Below are 19,318 nucleotides of genomic sequence, written 5' to 3'. Positions count from 1 at the left end.
TTTGTTCCTATTACCATTCTCTTTATTTCAAACAGATAAATTACAGATTTCAACTTTTCAAATGCAACATCTGGGTAGGTTAGGAATATTCACAGCATCGTGCTAGGGCATCATGCCAAAGAACAGACTATCTGGGCTCACAAGTATCTGCTGTATGTTGGGGAAATTGAAAAACAACAAGCAAAAGTATAACCACAATCTTGACTCTTTTCTTTTTAAATAAAGTTTTTTTTCATTCCTCTCCTCACACTGTGAATTGTTCTTGACTCTATTTCTTGACATTCATTTGAGTTTTCAGAATTTCCATCTTATTCTGGAACTAATGAGCTGTTCTGAAAGAAAATGGAGACAAACACAAAATTATTGAAGGTTTCAATTCACTGTTACACTTCCTAACTGGTGACAACAGAGAGCACAAGGTACTCTCCCACTGGAATACCCCATTTATAAGGGAATAATCATTTACTGGTATCTACTTATGCCCCATCTCATTTCACAAAAGAATGTGAGACAGCTAATTAAACTAAAGCTGATGACAACTTAAAATAAAAACAACGAAACAAACTTGATGATAACTAAGTAAGTGGTACGTGAAAATACAAAGAGATGTGGTAATTCCAGGCACACCTTTCACAGTGCAAGGCCAAAACAACAGTGTAAATTTCAACTAGCAGAACAGAGAGGAAAGTTTTAAAAATGCTCTTCTTCAACCTCCCAGACTCCAGACCTGCCAACCAACAAGTGGCCCGTATGTAGCTTGGAAGATGACATCCTCACCATTCAGTACAGAAACGTGTACCATGTTCCTGCCATGTGGCCAGGTTCCTTACAATAGTCAGACTCAGCATCTAAACCTAACACAGAATGATTCTCAAATATGGGACTTAGCTCACAGAAAAATGTTAAGAGGAAATAAAAACCTCTCTATCTCTTTGCTCCCTTTTTCCCCTCAGGTGCCTTTCCCGAGACTCTAAGAAGTAATAGGGAAACACAATAAACAAAAATGATGATCTAGACAGATACTGTACAACCAGGGGGGTGACAACCAGAAGGAACTGATTCAGGCAGGTTCCAGCAAGCAGAGGCAGGGGTGCTGACGAACACTCCATCCTTTAGTAGGCAGCTATACCCAGTGGTGAGGACTAAGATGATGATGACACAGTCTTGCAGAATGGCAGGCTCCAAACCAATTAATTAAATAGTTTCAAGGGGCATGCACAGGCATGGAACTAATTCTGAGGGCTAGAGTGTGTGCCCCTAATTCCTTACCAATGTTCAGAGGTTCCCAGGTACACTAAACTGTGCATTTAGAAATATTCATGCAGAAAGGACAGCATGAGTATGAAACCAGAATAACTTAAGGTTAGTGGCCCACGGGCCTCGACTTAGCTAAGAAGCCATGCCCTACAGTATGCCTGCTCAAATCAAAGTCTGTCCTCAGATCAAGAGCACTTAGCTAACAGGGGCTTTCCTGTAAAATACTAGGTATTTTAAATAACTTAGAAACTCCCAAATGTCCAAATGATCAAATGACTTTCCTCTCCTACCAGCAACATGATTTGGGGAGTATCAGGGTAGGGGTAGACTATTTAAAAATCAAGAAAAAAATTCAATCCAGTTATTTTAAAGAATTCGAGAACAACATTAAGCAGAAAGGACCAATTCTGAAAACAAATCTCAGACAGGGCAACTATTAGGATAAAACCCAATGAGTATGGCCAGGGAATGGGGGTGGGGAGAAGAGACTGACTATAAAAGGAGCATAAAAGAACTTCTAGAGTGTGGAAATAGTCTACATCTTGATTAAGGTGGTAGTTACACGACTATGTAAGTATGCCAAGATTCACAGAATTGTACATTAATAGGGTGAATTTTACTGCATATAAGTTACACTTCAATTAAACCTGAAAAGACAAAACCAAAACAAATGCAGTTTCTCTCTGTGATGAGGACTAGATGACCCAGCTTGTGCTCACACATCAGTAAACAGGCTCTAAATTCTATGCTTTTGTTGATCTTCCCTATTTTCAGAGGATTAAAAAATTAGCTGGCTTTGTGGTTTTGGCAGGGAAAGCCATTTCCAACACAAGGGATAAGAGAGATCATGACTTGAAAATTCAAATACCTCCTTCCCCTTTTTGTTGGTCTAGGTCAGGCAACAGCAAACTTCGCCACAAGGCCAAATGCAGCCCACCACCTGTTTGGCGAGTAAAGTTTTATTGGAACACAGCCACACCCACTTGTTTATATAGTCTATGGCTGCTTTCACATGACAGTGCCAGCACTGAGTACTCGTGACAGAAACCGTATGGCCTGCAAAGCCTAAAATACTGTCTGGCTCTTTACAGAAAACTTTTGCTGACCGCTGGTCTAGAGGAACAGATCACTGAAGGATCAAACATTCTCTCTCCTTCTCTGCCTTCACCTTGCCTCCACCTCCACCCCATCCTAGGACTAACACCTGGAAGGAGGATGGGTGATCCTTCATGTAACATTTCGGTCACACAGGGAGCTGCTCTGAACCCTACCCTGGGCTCTGGAAACCTGGAGTCTGGTGTTGGCTTTGATCTGTGGCCACCAGTCCTTCATAATCCAGAGTCTCAACAAACCACAGTTTGGCCCACCTAGAGATTAGTGTTACAGAAAGGCCTAGAAACAGTGATAAGGTGTGCCAGGATTTGCCATGGGACCATCATTTGATGAATTTAAATGTTCTGAATGGGGTCCCTTTTAAGAAGGCCAAGGTTGAACTTGTTTTATCCTCAACTCTGCTCTCCTATCAACAAAGAGAGAGGGGCTGTTATCCATAAATAAGTAACTCATGGTATAAAAGGAAGGTTGAAGTCTCATACAGTCAAAGCCAGACCACAGTTGCTCCATTACGAAGTTAACCCATCAGCTGGGCTAACTCAGGAAGCTTCTGCCCTGGTCCAGTCACAACCTTGTCCAGCAAGTTGGAAAATGGCCTCAGAATTCAGCTTTGGCTTAAGGAGGGATCGGGAGGAATGAGTGGGCTGAAAACTAGATAGAATAACTGACATGCACAAGGTGGGCAAGATGGGAAAGGGACCCTGCTTCTGGGATGAATCCGCCCTTCATCTTTACCGTAGTGTCCTATATTTTGCCAATCTACTGCTCTGCTCTGCAGCGATCCTGCCAAAGGAAAGAGGGTTTGAGAATCAAGAAAGGAAAGTGAGAGGAGAAATAAACTGCGGAAAGAAATGACAAACACCCAACCAGAGCTTCCATTAGGGTCACTGATTTTCCCAGGGCAGAGTTCCTTCCAGGACTCACAACGATGGCAACAAGAGAAGCCCTTAACCTTTTGAATGGGATGGGCAAAGTGGGGTCATTGATCCTTTTGGGATTGTGATGGAAACCATGGTTTCTCTCCCCAGAAAAGCCATGTAACTTAAGATTCCAAATTAGGAACTCCTGCTAAGCAAAATCTAAATCAGATGGTTTCTACCCCACTCTCCCCTTGATTTTGTCTGTCTTGCATGGGCAACTTGAGAAAAGACAGAACTTAGCAGAGCACAGCCTTGTGGCTCCCTGGGGGCCCAGACTGGTTGCTGCAAAGGAACAGGGTTCTGCTTTGAAAACACCTGAGTCCCTGGCTCTTTCTCAGATGTGATGCATAAGCACCAAGTAAAAGCTGTTGGAGGGGCAGAAAAACCAGCAGCCACTGCTGGTGCTAAGGGAAGCTCTGGTGGGAACTGGTTACTACAGGGAAGCTAAGGAGCACGTGTGTGCTCAGTCTCCATAGCGAGGTACTCAGAAAGCTCACAATGGAGACTCAGGTGGAGATGAAACGTTTGCTTCTCCCACCCGGAGAAAGCCTCTCTGATCCGACCAACATAATTGGCAGCCATGTAGGAGGGCATGCTATTGAGTTACATTCTTCCAGCAAAAGTCCTGGAGACGAGAAAGCAGGGTACGTCTAAAAATGATTTCTTCCAAAGGTGAAAACAATTCTGACCTTTTCTTATTGGCCTTTGCGTGGCTGAAATCACCCAAGTTCTAATAAAGTCAAATCAATGAGAATACCTATGTGACATTTAGATTTGCCCCCAATTTAGTTTTGAAAGTCAAGCTGCCAGCAAGCTGCCAGCATATTGAGGTCTGACCATTTGTGTGACTCTGAGGTTGTCTGGTTCCCAGGGAAGTGGAATAAACTACTGAGCAGATGCTCCCTGCTGGGAGCCTCTGCAGAACCTGCGCAGCTTCTGTGGGGAAGAACACAGGCCTCACACTTAGGAGGAAAAGCTCCAGAGCTGTTAGGGGTTACAGAAGTAGCTCTCTGGGGCATAGGAAGAGGGCAGGGTAGGATTCTCTGTGGCAGCAGCAAAGAATTTTTACACAGCCAGCAAATTAACAATCTCCCACCACACATTCTAATCCATTTAAAAATAATGCATATGGCAATATTTTCCTCTTTCATTCTAATGTATAGGGACATAAATTATTATAATCTTAATACGTTTAAAGCTGATCACTAAGGCCCTTTTCTGACTTAAGAGTTCTTATATGGCTTCTGTATCGGGCTGGACTGAGGTGTCAGATTCGCCCCCGAAGATATGAATCTTTTGCTACATACCCTTGTTCAAAAGCTGGACCAGCAGAGCTGACTCATATACTCCTAATCCACACTGGATCCCTGCCCCATCCCCAGCCTTACCTCTTGACTGCCTGCTGGGCCAGCATCCGATTGCCAGCCAGAAATGTCACACTGCCCAAAATGGCCAGGTACTTCAGGGTCTGGAACATGTTGAGCTGTGTCCAGTAGACATACATGAGTCCCAGCATAGCTACAAGAAAAGGTGTCATGATATTCAATTAAATGAAACAGGAACAATGACTGGGGTGGTAGAGTTAGGAGCAGTAACTGCTGGATCGTGAAAAAGTGTTCCAGACCCACTTGTTTTATTCCTTTAATCTAAAGCCAGAAAGTAGACAACTCAATATACATTTGCCCCTCAGCCTTGGCTACCAAGAATTCCAGAGGTAAAAACCAGACTTCAGCTACTTACCTTGTTCCACATTCTTGCTCAAGTCTACTTCTCTGCTTCTTTTTCTTTTTTTGTCTTTTTCGTGACCGGCACTCAGCCAGTGAGTGCACCGGCCATTCCTATATAGGATCCGAACCCGCGGCAGGAGCATCGCTGCGCTCCCAGCGGTGCACTCTCCCGAGTGCGCCACGGGCTCGGCCCTCTCTGCTTCTTTAATGTAGGTTTTGTTTCTGTTTTACTATCATATTATATTTGGGATTCATTTTATTTTTTAAAATCTAATGAAAATACACAGGATATAAATAAATGAATAATTTGCCACTGTGACTAAGAAGGGAGGAAGGAAGACTAAGGAAGTTAGTGAAAAGGGCTCAGAGCTGGGCACTGAGAGCCCTGGGTTCTGGTCCAGGCTCTGCTCTTACCAGCCACTTAATATCTCTGAGACCAAATTCTCTCACCTGTCCAATGGGATCACAATTCTTGCCCTAGTCACCCCCATCAGGGTTGTGATGAGAATCAAATGAGGAAACATGCACAAAAGCACATTGGCAAGAAGAGTCATGGCTCTAAACAAATTTATATTCAGGTTCTGTTCTCAGTCTGACCCAGGAGGGCTATCATTCACATCCAGGAACAGAGCTGGAGAGAAAGGTCAACCTGTCAGTTGTGCCCAGAAGGATGATGGATGAACTACAGCGGGGGTTCTTAACCATTTTTGAGTCATGAACCACTGTAATAATCTATCAAAGTTATGAACTCTTTCTTTCCCCAGAAAAAGACACACATTTGCCTAGAATTTCAAGGGATCCATCTATAGCTCCCTCCAATATACTATGGACATACAGATAGTGACTCATGAAAGAGGCAAAGAAACTTAAAAATATTGAAGTCTCAGTGAAATGCAAAGCGTCACCGATCCAGTAGTGTCAAAAGTCTCGGAAATGCTTAACTGATTTGTGAATTTACTGTCTCATTATATTGAGGTTTTTTAGGTCCTAAGTTCTCAAGAGAACAATGCAGGACGGCATGTCTGTGTGGAAGGGACTGTTTTCTATTACTGTCCAGACAGAGCTGCCAGCAAATGTGAAGATCGATGCGGTGCGAAAAGATAACCTTTGGAAACTGCATTAATGCTCTTCCTCCAGGAATATGGCTCAGTATAAAGATACGATAAGTGAGTAATCTCTGGAAATGAACAGGCTATTAAATGAGGGTAAATGGCCTGCCAACAGCAGCCTAGTACAATGAGCCAAATATAGTGACATCTGTTCTAAGCTGATGGACCAAACAGGTTTATCATCATATTAACTGTCCTAAAAGGCCAGGAGGAAGAGGGAAATGTTATGCTATTAAGTCATTATAGTTAATAGGTTGTGGGTCTACTTAACAAGGCTTTTGCGTGGGCAGGCTAAATGTCAGAGGAGGTTAAATGGAATTAGCAGCCTGGGGCACTTACCAGCATGTCCCACGTGAAAGATAATCGTGCTAGGAGCAAAAGTGAAGTTGGAGACATTGGCACCGATCCGGATCCACTGAAGGATGAAGAGAAATGAATTAAAAAGACATTAGAACTTAAAAGGGAGGCAACACATGCCATGCCAATGCTAATCCAATGAACAGCCCTAAGGGCTTAAAAGCTCAGCGGTGCTGGAAAGACAGAATTTTTCCAAGCAGCAACCACCCTATTATAAGCCCTCAGGAAAAATTGTTCCCTTTCTTCTTTAGAAAGGCATCTCAGCACCTGCTCTTAAATGTGCTTGGGTAACTCAAACCTCAAGATCATTTTTAATGACACCAAACTCTTCTATTAAAAAACAGGAAGGTGAAAGGTCAGAAACTGCATGTATGATGAAGTAACTGACACTCCCACTCTGTTCTCTAAGAATTGCTAAGATAACCCTGCCGGCAGCTGGAAGGATGCATGCCATTGCTGTGGGTTCCATGCCTTTTGAAATTCTGATCATTCAAATGTGAGAACAGGTGCCCATGCCCTATGTCTAGTTTCTGAAAGCTGTAACATGCCTGCTAGATTTAGACTAACCAATAATTGTTTTATTAAAATCAATGAATTAACTAGGAACACAGGCAATTTTCCAAAAGATCTAATGAGTTTTTCTCAAAATTCTCTGAATTTTGAGGATATACATCTTTGTTTATAACTTTAAAAGAGAAACAAAGAAAAAACCCAATTAATTGGTATAAAAAAATTCAAACAGTAGAGTATAAAAGATAAAAGTTTTCTTCCTCTATACTCTCCCATATGTTCTCTTCTCAGAGGTAACCAACACATAGCATATATAGCCTTTAAAATTTTTTTACACAAAGAGAATCATACTAAACAAATACCAGTCTTCCCCTTCCTTCTTCACTCAATAACATGCCTTGGCAATCTTGTTATATCAGCATATAAATCTTCCATTCTTTTAACAAGCTGCACATTATTCCATTGTATGATGTGCCATAATCTATTTAAAACTTGTTTTTATGAGGACTTTAGGGTGTTTCCAGTTTCATGTTCCAGATAGTGCTGAAATGCACAGCTCTGTGCTATATTTTTTACAGCTATCAGCATTGAGCCCTGCTTTTTTCACACTGGATCTCATCTGAACACTCTTCTGGAGCATCACACTCCATATACTTTTGTCATTTTTACTGGCTACTGTGTACTTTCTCACGCCCCCTTGTTAATGGATCAGCCTATTTGGCTGCTCCCCCACAGTGAGGAATTTGGGTTATTCTAAAATTTTTTGACCATCAGTTCAGGTCACAGCTGCTGGACCCCTTTGGAGCTGTGCTGAGGCCAGAGCACAAAGCCTCCTTTGGAAGGGCTACATCTGCCGAGTCTGGTGCCAGACACACACTGCCCATGCTAATTATAGCCACTCACCAGAGCAAAGAGCAGGATCAAGGGTGACAGGATCAAGGCAGTGAATGTATTAGACACCACTGTGGGGGGCCTCTTCTCAGGCTCGCGGAACAGGTGCTGTCAAAGAAGACACCCCAAGAAGACTTCAGAATGCACCCTGCCTGCAGAGGCTGCCATGTACACCAGGGACCAAAACAGTAATGACAGTCACAAAGAGGAAATGCCTCCCAGAAGCTAAAACCTCTTGGCAACAAGTGGCCACTTGGCTTTTGCCTCTTCTCAACGCTAGCTTCTGATGCCAGAGGTCTTCCTTCCAAAAATACTACATCAGTCCCAGATCACTGCTTGGACAAGCCTTTTTGCCCCTCAAAGACCCACTACCATTTAGAGTTTGGAGATTGCAGTCCATCAAGTGGCATCTGGCCAGTGTCAAAGAGGGTGCCCAGATATTTCTCTGGATTTCACAATGTTTCTGGGTTCCTAGGTTAGCACTGGCATATGCTGCTGCCTCACTTAAATTAGCTAAACGGTAGGAACCTCACCCCCTTTTAAAATTGAACAGAGCCTCACTACAGATGTTTCCAGCCATAACTCAGCCCTCTCTTCCCCCAGCCACAGCTCTAAAGAAGCCCTAAACAAATTTTCTCACTCACTCACTCTGCCTGATCTCTTGTTAAACCAGAAGACTGGGCAAGCATTCCTCTGCTATTTCCTGGTTTTATTTGATTTTTCTCCTGAGCAATTCTACATGAATTCTCTCTGGGAAGCATACCTAGATAGTGTGACCTAACAGAAGCAGTGATGGACTAGGTGTCCAGGGACCTCTATTTGGGCCCAAACTGATGTGTACAGCTGTGTGACCAGGGGCAAGTTGCTTTATCCCTCTTTGCCTTAGTTTCCAACTGAGGGTAGAGAAGGCAATAGCTGTTGGAATGAGCAGGAGTGAAGCCATGTTGGCCCAAAAACTGCATGGGCTCTAAAAGATCTTTAAAGGACACAGTATTTTTCTTAGCATACACTTCTCTGAGTTCCCTCTTTTCCCATGGTTCTTTGATATATTTTGAAACTTGGTTATAGGGCAAGATGACATTATTTACATGAATGTAAAGTTGTTTTCCAGTCAGCCTGGAGCCACAGACTTGTACATATTATCTAGACCCTAGGAAACCAAGGAAGACATCAATAAAGCTATGCTGTTTCTACTCTTCCAGCAGCACTCTAAGATAATAGCAAGGACGGGAGCAGAAACTTGATGGAGTCTTGGCAAGACTTTGCACCTGGCTCCTTGCACGGAGCCCCCACAGCTCACATCCCCCTCCCTCCTACTTTTCATCTCCCACATTCCATTCCCTTGACCCCCTCTTTAAAAACCCTTCAGTTAATCTGAGTCTTTGAGATAGTTTTAGCCTGGCCATTCTCCTTCAGGTTTACAGGAGAGGTGGGTTAGCCCAGCATCTCTCCTCAGGTCACTGGTATTCCTGAATAAAAGATGACTTCCACTTTCACCAACATTTGACTTTTGAGTGGTTTGTTTCTGAAAAGGGGCAAGCAGCCCGACCTGTGCCTGGTAATATGGTCACACTGCTAAGGACCAAATGAAATAGGTCATAACCAGTACTCAAATGTTTAATAGTTATGGTGCTTATTTTGTAAAGGGCTTTAGAAACATTTCAAAGCCTTCCTTTCCTTATCTGTTGTCTCTTGTGATCTTCACGACAGTCCTGTGGGCTGGGCTGGGCTGGGCTGGGCAGGGCAGGGCTTGTTTATTTTTGTGTGCAAGGAAGGTGAGCCCTGGGAGTGACAGAGAACTTGCCTAGGGGAGTAAGGCCCTGTTCTCCCCATTGAATTTTCCCACCTGTTGGCTCCTTCAGCCCTGATTTATGCAGGAGCAGAGAAATGAAGGCTAAACCCATCTATGCTCATAGCTGTCAAGCAGTGGTGTGAGGGCTGAACCTCCTGGATGTTAGGAAAAGTGGACGCATGTTCCAATTTCATCTGCAACTCTGCTTTCTGGGGGCTAATCACTGGACTCTGAATCTGTTCAGCTCGAGGATAGGACTGCTACTTGCCCTGCCTAATTCACAGGGTGGGGAGGGAGGGTCATACTGTAAAATATCACATAAACGGGTTAAAGGGACCAGGGCCATAGTCCAGGGTTTTGCTGCCCCCTCTACTGCACCCAGTTAGTGGATTAGCCCCTTGGGATATACCTGAATTTCCTGTTTCGGGGTGAAAAGGTTCTGGGACAGGACAGTCCATGGAGCTTCTTCCTCAGGGAACTTGATGATCACATCAGCCTAAAAAAAATAAGGGCAATCTTTAAAGGCACAGGGGCAAAGAAGGTGGTAAAACTCCTCAGCAGGATACTCCACCTAGTACTATCATTGAAAAAAGCTCCAAGCAGTCCAATCACTTCTGATCCATTAGTTGCCAAATTGAGGCAGTAAAAATTTCAAGAACAAAACAAGTATTTGTTGAAAACACTTTTTAGAGCAAGAGTTCCAATTTTCTACTGGTATGGCGAGCCCCCTAGAGCTGCTTAATACAAAAATCCCAGCTGGTGCACAGGCTGTTACAGTTGCAATCAGAAACTGGTTGGTGTCCCTGGGAAGTGTGATTTAGTCACATTAAAAAAAAAAAAAGTGAAAATACACTCTCCTACAAAAAGCTGCCCAAAGTCCAGGAGAAGAAAAGGAGCCTTGAATACAACACAAGAAAATGCAGCTGTCCCTTTGTCTCGCAAAGGGGCCCAACCCCGTTCAAGGCCTGTCATCTGGACTCTGCTACTTTTCCAACCTCATCACCTACTGCTCTCGACAGGATTCAGGTGCTCCAACAAAACAGAACTGCTCTCATCTCACTGAAAGCACCTTGAGCTTTGCTGCAAGCTGTTCTCCAGTGATCATCCCACAGCCCCCAGAAGCTATTCTGATAAGCCCTTGCCATTCTTCAACCCCTTGCTCAAATGCCATGTCTTTCAAGAAATTTCCTCTCATCACACCAATCAAAAGTGACACATGTAGGTGAAGAGCACTATGTAAACTATACCACGCCACACAAATGCTGCTTATTAGTTTATTAACGTTTCGCACATCCAACAAGTCACTATCCTATGCCATCCCGAATTATCAGAATTCAAATCTTAGCCCTCTCACGAGGCTACAGCATATCTCAAAGGCCAGGGCCTTATCTTTATATCTATGTATTCCCTACAGTGCCTTGCTGAGTTATGAAACCTCCTTCCAGTTTAACAGTTATAGAAATTCACGGATAGCTAGAACTCACAAGGACAAATTTACAATTTACAGCCCATTATTAAGTACCTGCCATATGCCAAGCCATGTGCATCACCCCAGGACTATTTATGGAGAAGGCACATGGTGCCTCCCCTAACAATACGTATTTACTGCCCCGTAGGAGGCACGGGCAAGGCTAGGGTGAAGAGCCCCATGCCCCTGGAAAGGAGCTGTCTGTGTCTGATTGTGACACAGCCACTCTCGCTAGGGTCATGGGGTATTTAGGAACATACCACATTCCAGAGGATTGGGTTCTTCAATGTGGCATCTCCAATGATTAAGTAGAGAGTATACATGCCAGAGGCAGAGTCAAATTCAATCTTTCTTTCAGAAGTGTCCAGTTCAAACTTGTATACGTTCTTGACGTCTGGTTCAGCAACAAACACCACTTCCTGGCCAGTCTTCTGGTTATGGAGTCGGACGAATGTCTATATGGAATAATAACAATACAACTTTTCATCTGATCGTTACAAAACTCCCTGTGTACCCAACATCGAATCAGCCAGGCAGCAGACTATTAGACTGTTTGTCACAGTGCTAGCTCTGGGATCAGCCACACCTGCCTGAGAGAGTGGATGGAGTGGCCGTCCACCCTAGTTCCTAGTTCGGAGATAACTTTTGGCTGATACCAGGAAGGAAATGTAACTTAGGGGTCTAGCCAGTTCTCGACTGCTCAGAGGCTGGATGCCCAGTTTGTGAATGATTTAAGTCCTTTGCTATTGCTGCAATTTCTTCTGCCAGCCTTTTGGCCACTTTGATGCCCAATTAACTTCTTCACCAGAGGGTGAAAAGAAGGGAAATGAGGTAGAACTGTAAGAGGCCCATTTTCAATCTCCTACTGCCTCCAGCTGAAGATTTAGTAGAGGCAGTTTGGGTATTGATAGCAAGGCAGAGTTCCAATTGAGCCGAGAGCCCAGTGTCATGCAAAGAGCCCCAGCTCTGAAGACAGACAGATGTGGTTCCATTGCTTATTAGCTAAGTGGGTTACTTAACCTCCTCACACCTTAAAGGCAGAACAATTAACTTCTACATGCCATATATGTGTGTGAAGATTTGCAATAATGGATGCAAGGGCCCAGCATAATACTAGCTGGTCAACAAACAGTAGCTAATATTATGATAGTACTGAGTCTAAACACTTTATCCCCCTATGACACAAGAAACTAAGGTTTCTGCAAACTAGAATTGCAGCAAAACTTAATATCCACTCCGAGCTTTTCTTTCAAGTGTTTCAAACTGAGGAATTCAACAAGGCAGGTAGGTAGGTTCCAATTTACAGATCAGAAGGCACAAGCATTAACTGAGTTGCCATGGTCACACAGCTAGTGCTGAATATACAGAAAAAAATACAATCTCATTCGTGGCCCTACACCTGGGCAACAAAGAACAACCATCAAAGTGTTTAGGGAAAGAGGCCCAGAGATGTGAAGTATCCCAATTACAGCAATTAGTCTTGACCAGGAATGGGATTTAGGAGCCTGGATGACCGATCTTCCTCCTATCACAGTCAAGTGCAGACAGCTGCCAAGTTTACCCACAAAACGTCATCTCTGCCTGGGAGGTCTCTAAGTCATGGTTTCCAAAATAGAATCTTAGAGATATGAGTATTCAATTAAAGTTACATTTCCTCACTAACTCTCCCTGCCCTAACCCTAACCCTACCAATTTAGTCTTATAATTTCTTCTCTTTATACTCTTTCTTCCCTTATGCTATTTGGTTGCCAAATGTCATTCTGGGAAGCAGCTGGGAAATGCTAAGAGACTGAAGTGCCTAAAGGTCTGTTAGCCATGAATAAGTTCCCTAAATTTTGTGGAGCTTGAGGTGGAAGGGAGAGAGGAGCAGACAACAGCCGGGACTGTGGCCCTAGTGGCAAGCGCTCTGGAGCAAAAGGGCAGCAGCCGCAGCCACAAGAGACAGAAAGCAAGAAGGTTTCCAGGTAAATCCACTCATCTCAGTGGTCTGCTCTGAAGCTGCCTCTTGGCATGTACACAGGTCTGCTGGTCCTTGCTGAAGCATCCATACAGAGCTACTAAACCAAGTCCACTAAGCCCCACATTCTTTCTTATCTTTCAGCTTTCAAAGTGTTTACCTGAATTTTCCTTTACACAAAACATGTACGTAGCAGGGCTGAGAGCAGTTACTCTCAATTGAGGGTGATGACAGAGGCGGGAGGCAGGGGGCAATGTGTGAGAAGGGGCCACATTAGGTTCTCTGGAGAAAGGATGTATGGTTTGAAAATCTTTTAAATAATTTTTGTTATCTTATATATGAAAAAATATAGCCTATTGCTTTCATAATACAAAGTAGGCATAAGTTTAAAAAGGCTATTCTTCAGAGTCCCACAAATAGAAAATCTGCTCTGGCCAGAACAAAAAAAATGCTTTCACTTTGGGTTTTCCTTTTTTTGAAATTATTTCAATATACTCCTTTTTTTCATCAGAAAGAAAAAAAGCGTCAATTAGGTACTAATCAGCCTTAAATACATCTCCTCAATACCAGTTTATCTTTTAAAAAGAAGCATGTATTCCAGGTGAAGCGTTACAGCCAGTGCAAGAGGGGCGGAGCATCACAAAGGAGAGCCTGACGGACTGTCACAGTTCAGAGTCAAGATCTGAATGCAGGAATGTGGAAGCTTCTCTAGTCTGTGTTACACACCACATCATTAACCATAGTGTGCATTCAAGTTTCAGGCCAAGAGAACTGTCTGGGCTTCTTCCTGACCTGGTGGGGGGTGAGTTCAGCACCAGTGTTCACATCTACCAGCTGGAAGAACAAGGCGAAGTTCTGGTGGCTGTCTGCAATGAATGTGCCCTTGGCTTTGGCTGGGTAGGTCACCCTGAAAGAGACATTATACAGTCAGTATTCAGAAAGGATATGCCTGTCTGTGAGAGCAACCAAAGAATGCATACTTTCTTTCATTGCCTCATCCTCCCTCTCCCATTGTACCACTTCTGTTGTGAACAGACAGATGTGGAAAATTGTCTATGGCCTGGAGGTAAGCTGGATTGATAAAGCCAGGACTGAGAAAAGCATAGCATGAACTTTCATCAGGGTCCAAGAAAAATGCAATGTGCAGATGCTTATACCTCCAGGCTTTCAATTCAAGGACCTAAGGCTCTCAACTCAACCAGGTCAGGTAGCAGTGGAGCTCAGGTGCACCTCTGCAGGCACACAGGCAGACCTGAGAGCTGCGCTGGCACACTGAGAGGAGAAACAATCACAGTATCGAAGCCAGCAGCATACGTCAGCAAGGTTGGGAGACGAGTGGGTAGGAGATGCAAAGGAAAGAAGGGGACTTTTAGCTTTATCTTTTTTTTAATGCTGTAATTTTTCTTGGACCCTGCTTCCATTTATTTTTCTGCCCTGAAATGGGGTTTTAAAAAGTCATTTTCTTTTCAGCTCTAATTGTCCCTTTACTGAGAGGATTTGTTTACTGAAATGAAACTAAATCTTCTAACATATCAGGTCAACTGTGTCTACAGATCTGTGCATACGGGTTTTGGGGTAAATACAGAATTCTTTTATGTATCTGAGCTATGTGACTTTATTTTGGATGCCCCGAATGGCTTCATAAACCAGGGGAAGGGTAGAAAAACAGTTCACTGCAGCAAGTTTATATGCTTTTTAATTTCTTTACAGCAGAAATTCGTATAGGCTATTTATAAATATTGTAGAAATGTTTTGTGGGCAAATGGGGACATTCATTAATAAGAACCCATTAAGTCATTAAGTTAATGTAAAAGATGAGAAGATTATCACTACTGAACTGATAAATATCTCTTGTCCCCTTCCTTGTGATATAGCCTCTGTATTGCTATTGATGGTGACTTTATCATTTGCTTTCCAAAGCATGGCTTGGAATCAGCCTCCTTATTGATAATAAATAAATTAAAAGCAGATTTTTTTTAAAAAAGTCATTTTCTCAAAGGCAGGCTTCGTGAGGAAAACTGTTCTTTTCACAGCTGTCTCCTGGGATTTCAGGGTAAGATGGCCAGGGGAAAAACAAGCCAAATGGTTACAGAGCTCACACCTGGCTTTATTTTATACTTAGGCTTTATATTTACTCCTGAATAAGAAAAATTCTTCATCTATATAGAGAATTAAACTTAGCAAAGCACTTTCATAGATGTTATTTCAGTGGATTCTCACAGTCCTCTTATCTTTAATATAACTATGAAAATAACCCAGAGAGAGAAGGGGCAGTGCTGCATGATTTTAAAAAAGTCTGCTTGGCGTCCAGACTCTGGCTAACATCCCCTGTCTTCAAAATGGCCTTGAGGGTTCACCTGCTATCTTCCGGCCTCTATAGCCACCCCATTTGAGTAAACTTAGGGTCCATACCATACCCAGAGATCTAGATAGCACATCCCCCCAAATAAGGATCTGTGGGAGGGCTGACAAATGGGCTTCATACAACATTCTGACTCAGCTCTGATCAACTGTTAGCGGTTACCTAGAAGGCTGTGCTAAAAAAAAAAAAAAGATTCTGAGGCCGTGTCTGAATTCAGCACGAACAAACGCTGGGACTTATTAGTAATGTCTTCCATGGCCTTGCAAAGGGGAATGGTAGCCCTAGTGTTAAGCATTTGCCATCTCAGTTCTAAGGAGCTATGTAGCTAACTGACTTCAGACCCACCATGAGAGTTTCAATGAGGCCACTAAAAGCAAGTTCAGGCCTGTGAAAATAAGGAGATTACACCAGAAGGTAAATTAATACACTCCTTCCTTCACTGTGAAAGTCTTGTTGTTAAAAAAATTTGTCATCTGAACTAAATAATGTGCTCAGTGACATAGCCAACTGACTCAGACTTACATCCTGAGCTAAGCTCCTTATCTTGTTGCGGACCGGTAATAAACAGTTTGCTCATGGACTGAACACTTGTTATAAACAACCCCCAAATCTGTTTAGATGCCAAGCAGAATCCCTGGTGTGGTACCAGTGGAACTCTGACATCTTTAATTTGGGGTGCAAGCTGGATCCTTGCTGACATAGAAATAATGTCTGGAGGGGCTCAGTGCCTCTCAGCTCTTGAGCCGGGGCTCCCCCATTGCCTGTGTGGCATCCACCTACCGGGTGGTTTTTGGTGCAATGCTCTGATCCTTATCCACAGTGGAAAGATCAACATTTGTGATACCAACTTCAGTGGAGATCTTGACTCTGAGCTAGAGGAAAACAGAGAAGATAATCAATCACCAAGTCAACAGGTGGGTATACAAGGAATTAACATGCGTGTCCAAAGTTTTCTACTCATAAAGTTGAGTAAAAGCATGAAAATAATCCTAGGACAGGAGTCTTCAAGGATTATAACAGAACTGATGCAGCCAGGTAGTATTTCTGACCTCTTCCATTCTGAGGCCTAAAAAGTCACTCCTTAATTCTTATTCCTTCTTCCCTTCTCTGGCTTTGGCCGGATAGTATATATTTAAAAAGAAAAAAGAAAGTAGATCTTTTTATGTGTCCTTTAAAATAAATAAGGGGAAAAATCTTTAAGCAGTAACCTTTAAAAATAATTCAAATCAATAAGTACTCAATTCTAATGACAGCTAAGATTTACTGAAGGCTTATTATGTGAAAGGCACTGGCTTTGTAAAGACTATCTCATATAATCTTCACAATTCTGTAAGATAGTGCTATTTGAGATGAGGAAATTAAAACTTAGAGATTAAGCTGCTTGCTCAAGATTAGAGAGCTAGTTAGTGATAGAGCCAGTATTCAGTGTCATGCACTCTAACTCAGAATCCATTTGCTTGGGCACCTCGTTATATTACTTCCCAACAACACTTACTCTGCAGCAATGAGTACTGTTAACTCTGTCCATGAAGACCTTAGACACTAGGGTAGTTATGTGTACTGCTCACCAAGTACTTCCCATTCTCTTTCTGACCATGTGGCAGAATTCTCCTTCCCAGGCTCCTTGGAGTCAAGTACAGCCAGGTGCTTTGCTTTGGCCAATGAAATGCGAGAAGTAAAGTATGTCACTTCCAGGTGGAAGCTTTAAGAGTCAGTGTGTGATGTTCTCTCTTCCTCTGACATGGACATAGACAACGTGAAGACAGAGGCTTGCTCCTTCAGCCAGGGTCCTGGAGTAAGGACAACATGAAGCAGAGCCTCCAACTGACCCAATAAAGACACCTAGTGTCAGCAAAAAATAAACCTTTGTTGTTTTAAGCCACTGAGATTTGGAGTTTGTTATAAGCACAAACTAGTCCATCTTGACTCTTACAGTGTTTGAATTTTATATGTTCCTTATAAACATTTTCGCAAAGAAGAGCTAGCTAATGCCAGTAAACAAGAAGTTTAAAAATTAGATTAAAATAAATGTAAATATCCAAAAGAGCCAGAAAACATGTTAAAAATCTATTTGTGGGAAATTTCTGAGTTAAAATCTACGTTTGAATGTGCAAATTATGCAAACCCAAGGCACTTCTATGTGCAAACATATCTGTAAGCCTTCCAAATATTTGATAGGCTTGAATGTAACACTTAAGGAAATCCTTGCCAAATCCACTGGTTTATAGTCTCAGTTAGGACCAAGGAATACAGATAGAGGACTGGACATATAACTGAAGGATTGCTGCAGCATTTTTCTAAGATGCTGTATCAAGGTGTGACAGGCTCAAATCAGGGCAAAAAAAAAAAAAAAGGGATAAAGATAGTTATCAAGTAATTCCTCTTAAACTCTCTTTCCTGCCTCCATAATGACTATTTTGTGACAACAAACTCGATTATAAAGTTGAATAGGGGTGCTCTGTTTTGCTTATATATTTAAAAAATCTATATATAAAAGATTTATTCCCAGAAGCCGTAAGGATATTACCATCTACTTTTGAATACACAGACACCTACCGGCAGAATAATCAGTATCAATGCCTGTCCTTGAGTCTAGTCAACTGGGTGAATTACAGCAGTAGAGGAGGGGGAAGGCAGCCACAAGTTGAATAGACCCCCCAAGGAAAGAGCTAGGAGCCTCTATTTTGGCTCTCTGGGCATTCTACTGAGTAAAGAGCCTCACAACTCATACAGGGCTCAGAACCAGGGCAAGCTTTGCTGTATAAAGCTCAACTCACACAGGCACTGACACCATTTCCATTTAAAGACAAACTGGAATGGAAGGCTCAAGCAAAGAAGTAACCAAAGAGCTTGGTTAGGCTACTGATTTTTAGCAAGATACCCCACTGAGACCACTTTCCCTACATCCCCCTACAGCATAGAGCACATAGCCACAGAGGATATACAGAGATGGCAAGATGCACTTCCTGTCTCATATGCAAACCATAACAATAACAGACCAGGTTGCTGCTTTAATGAGGGATGTACAAAGTGTTATGAAAACACAGGAGATGGAAGAACTATGACCCGAGTCTGCCTGGGAGTGGCCCCCTGGTTGGTTAGCAGGAATCGTTCCCATAGCAAGAGTAAGGAAGAGGTTTGGAGGAATTAAGCAGGCCTCCAATTTTGACAGAGGTAGGAGATTAGAAATACTCCATGCTATAAAATAATCTGTCTGCATAGTTAACTATTCTGCAATCTTCATCAACATTAACCAGATAACTCTCTTTATGAGTATTTCTGTTACTCATTCTCATAAGGATTCATTCATTTAATTTGTAAATGTGATCTTGAAATTACTGTCCAATCTACTAAATGTCTATAAACAGGGGACCTGCTAAATAAATAATGGTATGTGCACACTATGAATTACTACTATGGAGCAATTAAAAAAAAAACAAGGTGAGGGCTGGCCCATGGCTCATTTGGGAGAGGTGTGGTGCTGATAACACCAAGGCCACGGGTTCGGATCCCTATATAGGGATGGCCAGTTAGCTCACTTGGGAGAGCGTGGTGCTGACAACACCAAGCCAAGGGTTAATTAAGATCCCCTTACCGGTCATCTTTTAAAAAAATAATAAAAATTAAAAAATAAAAATAAAAATAAAAAAGGTATATGTCTATGGACAGATATGGAGCTATTATCTCCTACTTTTGAATACACAGCCATCTAGTAGCAGAATTATATTTAGCTTCACTGCCTGTCATTGAGTCTAGGCAACTGGGTGAATTATGGCAGGAGCAGGGGATGGCTGTCATGTTAATAGATCCCTAAGGGTAAAGCTGGGAGCCTCTGCTTTGTGACAAAAGCAAAAA

At 42.6% G+C, this 19,318-nt stretch overlaps 1 protein-coding gene across 2 annotated transcripts in view; it reads right to left on the bottom strand.

The window, feature by feature from the left end:
• Positions 1–19,318, bottom strand: part of RPN2 (ribophorin II) — a 57,973-nt gene continuing 38,655 nt past the window's right edge. Inside the window, exons 10-18 of one of the 2 annotated variants that reach the window (XM_063098720.1) lie at positions 16,244–16,335; positions 13,894–14,008; positions 11,405–11,599; positions 10,086–10,172; positions 7,897–7,992; positions 6,466–6,541; positions 4,679–4,808; positions 3,106–3,153; positions 1–332 (exon numbers count right to left, since the gene is read on the bottom strand). In XM_063098720.1, the coding sequence (XP_062954790.1) occupies positions 320–332; positions 3,106–3,153; positions 4,679–4,808; positions 6,466–6,541; positions 7,897–7,992; positions 10,086–10,172; positions 11,405–11,599; positions 13,894–14,008; positions 16,244–16,335 (852 nt within the window). In that variant the 3' untranslated portion in view covers positions 1–319. The remainder of the gene's footprint in view (positions 333–3,105; positions 3,154–4,678; positions 4,809–6,465; positions 6,542–7,896; positions 7,993–10,085; positions 10,173–11,404; positions 11,600–13,893; positions 14,009–16,243; positions 16,336–19,318) is intronic. The other variant, XM_063098726.1, reaches the window with a different exon arrangement.

Source organism: Cynocephalus volans, chromosome 1 (assembly GCF_027409185.1).
Source record: "Cynocephalus volans isolate mCynVol1 chromosome 1, mCynVol1.pri, whole genome shotgun sequence".
Lineage (NCBI taxonomy): Eukaryota > Metazoa > Chordata > Mammalia > Dermoptera > Cynocephalidae > Cynocephalus > Cynocephalus volans.
This window is presented reverse-complemented; position numbering and strand designations above follow the sequence as displayed.